The 12,876-nt window shown below is 46.3% G+C and overlaps 1 protein-coding gene across 2 annotated transcripts in view; it reads left to right on the forward strand.

The window, feature by feature from the left end:
* LOC138814919 (VPS35 endosomal protein-sorting factor-like) overlaps positions 1 to 12,876 on the forward strand; it is a 55,994-nt gene that overhangs the window by 15,201 nt on the left and 27,917 nt on the right. For both annotated transcript variants that reach the window (XM_070004040.1, XM_070004041.1), the window contains exons 10-17: positions 1,479 to 1,575; positions 2,529 to 2,576; positions 3,052 to 3,145; positions 6,769 to 6,846; positions 7,304 to 7,426; positions 10,647 to 10,693; positions 11,419 to 11,530; positions 12,268 to 12,384. In XM_070004040.1, the coding sequence (XP_069860141.1) occupies positions 1,479 to 1,575; positions 2,529 to 2,576; positions 3,052 to 3,145; positions 6,769 to 6,846; positions 7,304 to 7,426; positions 10,647 to 10,693; positions 11,419 to 11,530; positions 12,268 to 12,384 (716 nt within the window). The remainder of the gene's footprint in view (positions 1 to 1,478; positions 1,576 to 2,528; positions 2,577 to 3,051; positions 3,146 to 6,768; positions 6,847 to 7,303; positions 7,427 to 10,646; positions 10,694 to 11,418; positions 11,531 to 12,267; positions 12,385 to 12,876) is intronic.

The raw sequence follows: 12,876 nt of genomic DNA on the forward strand, positions 1-12,876 counted from the left end.
AACCGTCATCTTTTCCTGTGGAAAACTCTTGAAACTGGGGGAAAAAAAGTTGCTTTTTGTGCATGGGTTCAGGTCAAGAAGGGGAAAGTGGTCCCTTCCCATCTATTTCAAAATGACTAGTTCTTGCGTGACCAAAGCCTGTTAGACACCCAGAAGTTGTTGAACACTGGAAGTGGGCGTGGGGATTCTGCAGATCCCTGCTGGAGAAGGGCCTTGAGTGTCATCTTTTCTGCTGATGGCAGAGGAATTCTCACCACCTTGATCACAAGCCTCCAGGGGCTGAAGAAGGAGGCCAGGAAGCTATGAGTCCAAAGCAGTTGATTTCTCCCTTCTTAGTGGAACCCTAAATGCACGGAAACACACTCAGCGATGGGAGGGGTCTCCAGTCTTTGCTTCTCCCCCTCCACCAGACACGAGCAGTTGCCTTCCCCATTTTGATAAGTGCTGTTTTCTTCCCTTTTTCTACTTTTCTTTCATCTCTTTCCAAGAGCAGTTCTCGAACTCTTGAGAAGTCAATTTTTTGTTGTTTGTTTTTAAATTCAAAATAAAGACTGTATATTAAAAATGATGAGAAAGGCCAAGGCCATGGGGGTGGGAGGACCACTGGCCCATTGCACCAGAGATCCTGACGTCATCTAGTTGCCCTCATGGATCATTGTAACTACAGAGGTTCCAGCTCTAGTATCTACATTCTGATTGGCAGGTAGGAAGGAGGGAGGAAGGGTAAACGCCTTCACTTAAAGATGCTTCCCAGAAGTTGTACTTTTGTATATTTCTGGCCCAGCACTTGGTCACATGACCTTGCTGTGCTGTAAGGGAGACTTCTATTATTAAGAAGGAAGAGGGTAGATACTGAAATAAACTGGCAGTTTGGCTGCAAGGTGACCTGAGTCTTGGAACCGCTATGGAGCTGGCAGCTCTGGCTGCTTTCTCACCTCAGGCACTTGATTTACCTTGGGTCTACCCCATAATATCCTTTGGGCAGAAGCTCACATATCCTGTGAGGGAGCAGACTGCTGAAGGATTTGTAATTCTCCAGGCTGTTGTCACAGTACTGCCTTGCACAGCACCTCAGGGCTCATGTAGAAGCTGAGGCTGACACGGTAGCTGCAAAGCCCAGATGCCTGCTTGTGTGTCCCAGGGATGTTATTAGCCTTCCCTGTGTCCTCCCCTTCTGTCTCTGCATCTGGAAAGAAGATGGCAGACAGATCTGGTGGGGTGGGCAATGGGGGGGGGTAGGAGGAGATTTGGTGAGCACAGTGCTCTGTGTGTATGTGTGTGTGCATGTGTGCATGCAGATGTATGTACGCAGTTGCCACCAATGGTTTCCTAACAAGGATGATGATGTTTGGAAGGAAAGAAAAGGCATTGTACCTCCCTCCCTATTTTCTGTCTGGCAGTAATGTCCAGCCTCAGGACTCAGGCCTGTAAGGATTCTAGGACCTAGGGGAACTGATGAGGACTGTTTTGTATTACAGATCACTTTTCCCCAGAGAATGTAAACGACACAGCCAAGGAAACTTGCCTGAATTGGTTTTTCAAGATTGCTTCCATCAGGGAACTCATTCCACGATTGTATCCTTTTTTTGTATGTGGTGATCATAAAGAGAACTTTGAAACTTTGGTTCCATCATGATCGCTTGCCTGAACATGCCTGGCATGCTTCAGAGAAGCCCTCATTGGGACCCTTCTTTGCTCTTTCCATAAAGGGATTTTTTTTTCTTTTTTTTTTTTTTTTTTATACTGGTTCTGGGGTTTGAACTGGGGACCTGGGCACTGTCCTTTAGTTTTTCCTCAAGGCTGGTACTCTACCACTTGAGCCATAGCTCCATTTCTGGTGTTTTGGTGGTTAATTAGTCTGCCTGGTCTGGCTTTGAATTATAGTTGTGAGCCACTGATATCTGGCTTCCTTGTAGCAGTTTTAAATTTTTTATTATTATTATAAAGGTGATACATAGGGGGGTTCCAGTTACATAAGTCAGATAGAGTAAGTTTCTTTTTACACAATGTCACCTCTTCCCTTACTCTCTCCCAGTACCGTATAGTTTTTGTTTGTTGTTTTGGTTATGATATAGATCAGGCTCTTACTTCCTGAGGACCATTTTCACATGAATTTGCTCCATGAAGCTGCCTTGTCTTGATGTGAGTCTCTGATTCCAAAAATGCCAAAAAGCAACCAAGGTCAAGCTTTTCTGTATAAATGCCAGCATTACAGAATGAACTGTGACTTATCTCAGGTTCATTGTTTTCCCCAGAAAGCCTTGATTAGAAATGTGCTAAACCTACTTTAAATTTCCACATGCAACCATGAGTCAATCCTGTAACAATTTCACAAGCTTTTAAGTATGAGAGTTTGAGAACCCTGTAGAGAGCCTGCCGCTGGCTAACTGAATTCTTTGGGTTACTGAGTGCCATCCAGGCCCTCCCTCTCTCCTGAGACTTGCCTGCCTAGTTTTCTTCTGGAATTGTTTATGCCTGCAGGAACTGGCCACCTTGAAAATGTTTTCCTTAACGGCATGTTTCTGTAGTTATGTGGAAACATCCATCCTGAAGTGTAACAGATTCCTTTCTAAAACGTAAGGCTCTTCTTCAGTGTCTAGAACTGTGACTTCTAAGATTGTCATGCTGGGTCCCAGAACCAGCACACAGATGGCAGGTGGTAGTGGCTGCCATTCATGAAAACTTAGTTTGTGTGGAATACACACACAGGTCTGAGTGAGGTAGAGCTGTCTGTTTTACTCACTGTCTTGAGGAAATCCCACTCTAGGAGAGAGGGTGGTGGAGCAGCTTGGGGAGCTCTGGGAAGAGCTACTTTACCATATTTGCATCTGGCTTTGATCTTCCAGCCTGGGTGGTCTTGAGCAGGTTGTTAGATTCTGAGCCTGATCGTAGGAGGTCTGGGTTGGGCCCTTTCAGCTGTGCATACACCCTGACCCACACCCAGCCCAGAACAGACCCTGACCCACATTCACCATCCTATAATGGCACTGCAGAAATAGAACATGGAGTTCTCTCACATGTATCATGGCAACTTTTTTTTGTCTCCCACAGTGGGATTTCCGAATGCCTGCCACGGCTCTCTTGCGTGATCAGAGGGATCGGGGACCCATTGGTGTCTGTGTATGCCCGGGCCTACCTGTGCCGGGTAAGCTTTCCATGCAGCTATGGCTGCTTGCCATCCCCTTCCTCTCCCTCCTCTTCCCTGGCCCCCCTCTCTCCACTGTGTACAGGCACCCAGAGGAAGGCCTTATTAGCTGCTAATTTTAGGCCATAGCTCTTCCACAGAAAGTAGAGCTGCTGGAGAGTTCTTGGAGAAGTTAATTTTAAAGTAGACCAACTTAACCATAGCTCTAATTAGGGAACATTTAAGGTCATCTTCATACAGATGAACTGGTTTTCAGAATTACATTTCTTGCCTCTGGCCAGGCAAAAGGCTCCTGGGCTTTCCAAGGACGCTAGGCGTTTTTGTCCCTTGTCTTGAACTCCATGGGTCAATTTGGGGTTTTGTTTTTTTGTTAAAGCGTTGGTAAGGTGGTGAGGGCCTGGGGGAGTCGTGTCACTCTAACTGCTCACCTCAGTCTGGGGACCCTCAGCTGCTGCTCCAAGAGCTGAGGTAGACTTATAACCATTCAGGGTTTTGTTTATTGAAAACACATCCCATCCCTTGGCACAGCCTTCGATTTGGTTCTCTTACATGACATCGGGCCAATGACCGAAGCCTGAGGGCATCACATCAGGAAAACCCCAGTCACAGTCCTGAGTGCCCAGCATCTTGATGAGGAGAAAGGGGTACCAGCCTCCCTCCCCTTGTAGCAGGGCTGGAAGGTGTAGCATCATTTTCTACTTGAAATTTGGAGTTATGTTTCATCTAGGAATATCAAGTTGTTTCCTAGAGCTTCAGTTTTTGAATATCCCGAAGTTTGAACACACGTCCCAAGTCAGAGTTGCTAAGTGTCTGCCTGCTGTGTGCAAAACACTGCCAGGTCCCATGAGCTACAACGATGTCAGCACTCACACATTTGCACGATGGCATGCTTTCTAAAGAGAAATCAGAGAGGGAAAAAGTACATATTCCTGGTAAACCTGTTGAGTTTTGCACTCAGATGCAAGTTATATAAGCTGGGGAAAAGACAGTGTTTGTCACATGGATGTTGTCTTTTAGTGGCAGGTGTCACTAGAGAACTGGGTGACCCTGAGGAAGAGGTTGGGGAGGGAGCGGGCCTGTGCCAGGGAATTGTCTGCTAGTGCAGGTGCCACCCCAAGGCCCCTGGCTGAGTGGGTAGGGTAGTGATGGAAAGGGTTTTGATATGAGACTAATGAAGAGGAGCCAGATGTGGTGTCCATGCCTATAATCCCAGCACTCAGAAGGCTGAGGCAGGAGAATCTTACGTTCTAGACCCTGTCTCAAAAGGGGGGGGAGAATAAGAGGGTTAGAGATGTAACTCAGTGCCTGCCTAACACTAAAGAAAAAGAAAAAAAGACCACTTACGCATGAACAGATTCTTTACAAGTTGAAGGGGAGGAGAAGAGGAGGAAGACAGCCGGTGCATGAGTAGATTGAGACTTTCTGAAGCACAAAGGGTTTATTGGCTTGTGTGCATCAGGAGTGCACTGAGGGGCAACTTGGCTGGATCTGGGGCCTTGAGATCAGGTGGGTTAAGTGTTGGCTTACTTCTGAATGGCTTCGTTCTGTGACTTGCAGGAAGCATGGAGGAACAGTGCCATTCCCCAGTAGGTCCTGCCAGGGCTTATTTCTGGTGGGTCACTTTGGGATACTTGCCATCCTTAGACTGGTTGCTGAGGCCATCTGTGCACTCTGGATCCAGGGTGGAGTGAGAGCATGGTCTGGCTCACCCATAGCCTGATGGTCTGAGAGAATGGTTTGACTACCCAAAGAGCCCCAGTCTGCTGTTGAAAGCCACAGAGGGAAGTGAGTCCAGATGGCCAATGGGCGGGAACCACCAGCTGTTCCCCTTGCTACTCCAGAAGTCTTTTAGACCCAGGCAGATCCAAACTCCTCATTTGGCCCAATGGGAAGAGATAAACAAGACACAGTAGCAGATAGTGGGAGGAGGGTTTGGGGGAGGGCAATGGGAAGAGATAAACAAGACACAGTAGCAGATAGTGGGAGGAGGATTTGGGGGAGGGCTGGGGCTGCTACTCCCACTGGTATGTGTGTCAGTCCACCTCCACCACTGTCCGCTGGTCCGGCCTTCGCTGTCACCCAGTACATAATTACTGCCTTGCTGCTGTGTGGTTAAGTGCAAGGAAAGACAATGAAATCAGAGCCCAGCAGAGCTGGACCTGACGCTGGGTGATGGTATTCTTTTGGAATCTGTATGTTTCTCCTTGGAAATGCCCTACTCTGTCCCCAACAGCCAGAGGGTTGCTCCGGGAACTTAATTGCCTTGTGGTTTTAACCACTTCTTCCCAAAGACTTGCAGCCATCCAGAAGCCTTGTTAGGGTTAGCCATCCGGACCCCTGGGCCTAGAGAAGTGATGTGTCCTTGCTGGAAGGAACAGTCCTTGGGAGCTGGTTCTGTGCAGAGGCATGACTGAAGAGCTCAGGTTTAGGAATAGTTTCATTTGTTTTTGTTTTAAACAGTCTTTCTCCTGTATAGCTCCTGTTTCATCCCACCCCAGTGCTCTGGCAAACCTCTGCTGCTAGACATGAAAGAAAAGTCACCTTATACAATATGCACCAAGCGTTGTTTTTTTCAGACTTGAAAACTCAGGAGTCTCTGGATCATGGCTTTTTGTGCTTCGGGCTTGTCTTCTGTAAAACAACTTGAAATACATTGAAAGGCACGTGGGTTCCACGATTGCGCAGCAGAGAATGAATCTGTGTGGCACTTTTCTCAATGCCACAGTCATAGCCCAGCATGTGAAGTCTGAGCATTGAACCCAGGCCTTCAAAGCTCATGCTTTACCACCAAGCCCCACCCCAGCCCAAGTATTACCTTTTTTTTTCTTATGTGGATACCAGGGTTTGAAAATGGCTTGGGTGCTGTCCCTCAGCTCTTCAGCTCAAGGGGAGTGCTCTACCACTTGAGCCACAGCACCACTTCCGGTTTTCTAGTGGTTTATTGGAGATAAGAGTCTCACAGACGTTTCCTGCCCGGGCTGGCTTTGAACCGTGATCCTCAGATTTTAGCCTCCTGAGTAGCTAGAATTACACGTGTGAGCCGCCCAGGCCACCCAGGCTGGCTTGTCCCTTAGCTCTTAAGCTCAAGGCTACCACTTTACCACTTAGGTCACTTCTGATTAATTGAAGATTAAGAGTCTGATGGATTTATCTGCCCAGACTGGCTTTGAACTTTGAGCTTCAGATCTCAGCCTCCTGAGTAGCTAGGGTTACAAGTGTAAGCCTTTTTGCTTCATTTAATAAGTACAAACCCATGCAATGTAATCCTATCTTTTTGAGAGGAAGAGAACTTTGTGGGCACAATCTCAAGAGCCTTTCTCCTGGGTTCTCTATTGATTTGTTCTCTTTGTCATCTGTTCAGAAATACATTCATTCCCTTTGGGACATTGCAAAGATGACGACTTCAAGTGATGCTTCTTTTTTATTAAAAATAGCACCTGTGGTTTTTCCTATAAGAACATTTGTTTATTGAGTGGAAAAACCTAAGCAGAGAGATTACAAATGAACTGGGTGTTTCTTCTAAGTCTTTACATATGTGTACTGAATTTTTGGCATCACCTTATATGTCTTATTAGCGGTGGATTCTTTCATTGTAGGGCTAACTTTTGTCTGCTTGGCTGCAGGTGGGCATGGAAGTGGCCCCGCACCTCAAGGAGAGCCTCAATAAGAACTTCTTTGACTTCCTGCTTACGTTTAAACAGGTACGAGAATGATGTCTAGCAGCTTGTTGAAGAAACTTATGCAATAGTAAATTTACAAAACCCAGAGGGTATTCCTTGCCAAGAGCCTTGTTGCCTGTTCAATGTGCAAATGCTGGAGAACAAGTAACACTGGCAGAGTGTGTGGAGTCTCAAAACAGAGAAGGTTGCACGCGTGCATGTGAACAGGAGGCCACTCCTGTGGCTAGCCTTTCTTCCTGGCATCTGCAGGCTCCATCGTACACATTGCCATGGCATCTCAGCTTGGTAGCACGGAAGATGTTTTGTTTTATTGTTTCAACTAAAAAAAACATTTTTTTTTTTGTAGTTGGGGAGGGAAAAAATCAGATGAGAAACCAGGCTTTTTTCCATTGGAGTTTCCCTTGGCGCTTCCGAGTTGCTTGTGCTGTGAGTTAAACACTTTTGGCTCCTTTTCTGAGTGTTCTTTGATCTCCTTTAGATCCATGGAGACTCAGTCCAGAACCAGCTGGTGCTCCAGGGAGTGGAGCTCCCGTCCTACCTCCCCCTGTACTCACCCGCCATGGACTGGATCTTCCAGTGTGTCTCCTACCACGCCCCTGAGGTAACTGCCTGTCCTGTGTGCCTGCCTGGTGATGTCTCAGCATCCTTTCCACAGCCACTGTGATAGCAGGGACCTGATTCTGTGCTAAATGTTTTGCATGGATTATCTTGTTTAATGGCTTTGGGAGGTGCTGCTCAGAGAGGTCAGAATGCTATGTGAGGTTATAACAGCTGGGAAGTAATAACTGGACATAAACTCATAGACTGACTCTGAGGCCAGTGAACGTTGTTTGAAAATGTATTTAGTCTTGGGCTGGGAAGGTGGCTCAGTGGTAGAGCGCATGCCTTGCATGCCAAAGGCCCTGGGTTTGATTCCTCAGCACCACATAAGCAAAAAGAAAAAAAAAAAGCCGTAAGTGGTGCTGTGGCTCAAGTGGTAGAGCGCTAGCCTTGAGCTGAAGAGCTGAGGGACAGGGCTCAGGCCCAGAGTTCAGGCCCCATGACCGGACCCAAAAAAAAAAAGAAAATGTATTTAGTCTTTAGCATGGTCTGGGTCACACGTTGTCCCCACTTCCTGGGAAGAGGGATCATGAACTTGAGGGCAGGGCAGCCTTGCATTCCACCAGGTGACTTATTCATGGTCCCAGGATTGAGGAATTGAAGAGGAGGGTGCTCTTTTCCTTCTCACTTTAGTGAAAGGCAGAATCAGATGAGAACCAGCAGGCACACAGGCCTCTTCCTACTATTCTGAGCTCAGGCCCCAGTGGATGGCTGGGGCTGAGAATAGCACCTGCTGGGGAGCCCAGCTCTGGGAAACCATTCTTGAATTGGCCCAAGTGATTTAAAAATTGGGTCACTTGAGTAACAATGCTGGTTCCTGGGGCCCATGAAAGAGGGCCTCAAATTGCCATGATGAGAATGCAGAACTGCTGATGTCAGTACGGAGCATGCTGAAGATACAGGGGACAGTTGGTGCTTGAAGCTTTTGATGATGGCTGAGATGATTCTACTGGGTACTAGAGCTGTGTGTCCTTGACAAGCTGGGCCTCCACAGAAGGGATTGGAAAGTGTAGCTGCAGCCGATGGTAGTATCCAGCACAGGCCTGTGAGGGAGGGGAAGGAGGAATTCCTTTATCGGTGAATATTTGATATATAAAGCTCTAAATTGATCCAGACATTGATGGCTTATAACTGTAATCCTAGGTACTCAGGAGACAGATCTGATCTCATAGTTAAAAAACCAGTTGCCGGGATGGGGTGGGGGTGGGGGTCTGGGAAGTTGGCTCAGTGGTAGAGTGCTTACCTCACATGAATGAGGCCCTGGGTTTGATTACTCAGCACCACATAAGCAGAAAAAAGCTGGAAGTGGCACTGTGGTTCAAGTGGTAGGGCGCTAGCCTTGAGCTGAAGAGCTGAGGGACAGCGCCCAGGCCCCTTGACCAACTTAAAAAAAAAAGACCAGCTGGTTTAGAACAGTCCATTAGATTTTTATTTCCAGTTATAAAGCCAGAAGTGGAGCTGTGGCTCAAGTAGTAGAATACTTGAGCAAAAATGTTCAGGAATAACTAACACACACACACACGCACGCACGCACGCACGCACGCACGCACGCACGCACGCACGCACGAAATTGAAATTCACTGCCTGTTATGGTGGAACATGCCTGTAATCTGTTTAGTTAGGTGGAAGCAGGAAGACATTGAGTTCAAGGCCAGCTCCAGCAAAGTAACTTAATGCCTGTTAGCTGAGGGCTTAGACATTGTAAGACAGGATCAGGCTAACTACTTTCTGTTAAGTTTCCTTTCTGAGTCACAAAGGAGAAACCAAAGGAGAGCAATGGAAACTCTCTCTCTTTTAATGCCAGGGAAATAGATTTTCTCTTTATTCACGTTAAACTATTTTATTTCCTGAGATTGGAACATATTTGGACTGGAGAAAGGATATGAGTTAGTTCTCAAGATGCATTTCTGATTTAGCCTGCCCTTTTACATTTCTGCTTCACTTAGGAAAATAAGGAGGAAAATATGATACGCATATCATTTCATTCTCTTTTATGAAGTAGAATTTGCAAACAGTGATTGAAGGTTATTTTATAAAAGCACAAGTACACATTTCCTAGCAATCTGGAGTTTATCTCACTTCAGAAAACAGGAATGTGGAATATGACCCTGGTTGGCTGTCACCTGAGTTGCTTGAGCTGTACCAGGGATGAAGAGAGAGCCCGTGAGGGAAGATTGGATTATACCATGGCAGACTTCAAGGTCAGGTTCAGACACTGACTCAGGAAGTGGGAAGCCAAGTGTGTTCCATGGGCCTGACTTTTCCAGGCCTCCCTGCCTCTGTGATGTGAATGAGGACTAAGTCTCTTCACGTGGGGCCTGTGCCCTGGGAGTCACAGGGCCAATGCTATCTTAGTGTGCTAATGCTATCTTAGGCTTGACCTTGCCTGTACATTTCAAAACCTTGCTTCATGCACTGATTTTTTATTTATTTATTTTTACAAAACAGGAGCTCTTCTGAAGGCACATAGCTGTCTGAAGACAGCTCTAAAGCCGTAAACAGAATTCTAGCAAGTAAACCATGTACTTCCTTTGGGGATAACAAATAGTGGAAAATACCAGAAGAGGACATGTGGGAAAAACTGGTTCTTGGGGCTGGCTGCTCAGCTTCCCAGTTTCCCAGCTGCCTTTGCAGGCCCTGTGATCTAAGCCTGTTTCTGTCCTTAAGTGCACAGTGGGAGAGCAGAGCTCCTGCCTTATGGGTGGGAGGGAAAGGTGAGAACATGGGGGTGGGGCTTCTCATCACCACCTGTGGCCCTGAGCTCCAGCCTTGTAGTTGTTGATTGAATTTCTGAACAAACTATAGGCACCATGGGAAGCAGGTCAAAGGAAAGGTGAGGACAAAGTATTTTTTCTTCCTGGTTCATACCCTGTAGCCAGGAGATCCTGGTTGTGTAGCGGACCTAGCTTGGTGTGTCCTCTGCTTGTATGTGTGGCATCAGTGCTGGGCTGAGGTTTGACCTTGGGAGCTATCGAGGCTGTCTGGAGAAGCCTCGTGCATTGGACACTAGGCCCTGGCCTTACTCCATTCCATCAGAAGCCACCATGTGAAGTCTTCATGCCTTACCCTCCCCACTGTCACTGCACTCACTGCTGGCTGCACATGCCACAGTGTGGGTACTGTGCTTGAAATCCCTTAGGATGTTTTTTTTTTCAGATCTCCAAGCTGATGCTTTTCCTGTTAAACTTTTTTTTTTTTTTAATTCCTGTTAAACTTTCTAGGCTCTGCTGACTGAGATGATGGAGAGATGTAAGAAGTTAGGAAACAAGTAAGTACTTGGTGATTCATACAGCCTGGGTTGATAACATGTGTGAGAATGCACAGGCCAGCAACGTAGTCCAGAGGGTTAGAGCTGGAGTCTGGGTGCCTGGCTCAGATCCCAGCTCCATTCTGCCTTGCCCCTGGGGCCTTGACCTCTTTGTGCCTCAGTCTCCCTGTCTAAATTGGGGTGATAATTACAGTCCTTTCCTCATGCTTTGTTAAGTGGTAGGGCCAGGATGAACTTGACCCTCCTCCGGGCATGGGGATACCCTCTTCTCTTCTTTTGGTGGCAGATGTGAACACAGCTATGAACAGGTGATATTTTCCCCAGGGTCCCTTGTGTCTGGAACTTAAGATCACTCTGGGTGGGTATTTATGGCAGGGATCAATATTGCTAATGTTTGGTTTTATTAGCCCATCAGCATATTTACGGCTCACTGCTATTTAGATGGATTGGAGTGCTTGCTGATTTAACTGTCTCTCTGTCCATCCATCAATCATCTGTCCATCCATCCATTCAGTTAATTCAACATTGATCAAATTCTGATATGCACAAAACACCACAGTAATCTCTAGAGATTCCATTCCTTTCGTCTACCAGTCTTTTTTTTTTTTTTTTTTTTTTTAACCTTCTTTTAAACCTTGGCCACTCCAGACCTGTCTGTCATCCTCAGGTTAGAGTACATTATCCTCAGGGGAAAGTGGGCTGATGGGCATGTTCGTGTTTTTCAGTGCCTTGCTGTTGAACTCTGTGATGTCAGCCTTCCGTGCCGAGTTCATCGCAGCCAGGTCTGTGGATTTCATTGGCATGATTAAAGAGTGCGACGAGTCTGGTTTCCCCAAGGTAGGATCCTCACCTAACGCAGCAGGGCTGATAGCAGTGCTGAGCTGATCGCTGTCTGGGCAGAGTCCCTGTTGGGGACAGTGTAGGTGGACGGGACACACAGATTTGAATTGCTGAGTGAACTCCGAGTCTGTCCCATGAGCTCACTACAGAGTACTGAAGATGGACCAAGGTCTTATGTCTTCAAAAATATTTCTTTACTCATTAGGGCAAAGTTTTGTCCACTAGATTGTTGCAGCCCCTAAATTTTACCAACTTTTTTTTTCCTGTTGTTTGTGCGGTACTGGGGCTTGAACTCAGGGCCTGGGTACTGTTCCTGAGATTTTTTTCTTATGGCTGCTCACTTGAGCCACAGCTTTACTTCTGGCTTTTTGGTGGTTAATTGGAGGTAAGAGTCTTACAGACTTTCTTGCCTTGGCTGGCTTAGAACCTTAACCTTCAGATCTCAGCCTCCTGAGTAAGATTACGGGCATGAGCTACCAGTGTCTGGCCTAATCTAATACCTTTACAACCTCAGGGCTTTTGCATGCTAAGCAAGTGCTCTACCATTGTATGCCTCTGGAGTCAGTTCTATGTTTTAGCTGCTGAGTGTAGCTCCAGTGGGTCTGAAGTAGGACTTCCAAAGAAGTATTTGAGAATTTTGTGAGACACATTGAATGTTACAGCCTTCTTTTTTTAAAACCTCTGTTAGTTTGAATCAAACTCTTTGGTAACATAAAGGTTTGGTATTTTCTTAGCATCTCCTTTTTCGATCATTGGGGTTAAACTTGGCCTTGGCTGATCCACCTGAGAGTGATCGACTCCAAATTCTCAATGAAGCCTGGAAGGTCATTACTAAGTTGAAGAATCCACAGGTGAGTGAGTGGCCACTTACACCTTAGGGCAGCTGCTTTTTGTCAAGCGATGCAATGCATACTTAGTCTTGTTTTTCTCTTAAGTGATCTTTTAGCTGTTCAAATTCTTAGTTTTTTATAAAAAGAAATAATGGTCAGTTGTAGACTGAAGTAATCTAGGAGGAAGAATATTTAAACTCGGAACACTTAAGAACTTTGTACAACAAACCCTTTTGTGAGGAAGTGGTGCTGTGGCTCAAGTGGTAGAGCACTAGTCTTGAGCTGAAGAGCTGAGGGACAGTGCTCAGGCCCAGAGTTCAAGCCCCACGACCGACCAAAAAAAAAAAGACTCTCAAATCCTTTTGTGCACTAATAAATAAAATTACAAAATGTTTATGATTTACAAACATGTTGTGGTAAACTGATCTCATTCTTGAGGATTAGAGATATACTGGAAGGTAAAATGACAAATGTTTGACACTTTAAAAGACCTGTGACTCTCCAGGGCTGGGC

Source organism: Dipodomys merriami, unplaced genomic scaffold, assembly GCF_024711535.1.
Source record: "Dipodomys merriami isolate MVZ:Mamm:240054 unplaced genomic scaffold, mDipMer1.0.p SCAF_62, whole genome shotgun sequence".
In the NCBI taxonomy this organism is placed as follows: domain Eukaryota; kingdom Metazoa; phylum Chordata; class Mammalia; order Rodentia; family Heteromyidae; genus Dipodomys; species Dipodomys merriami.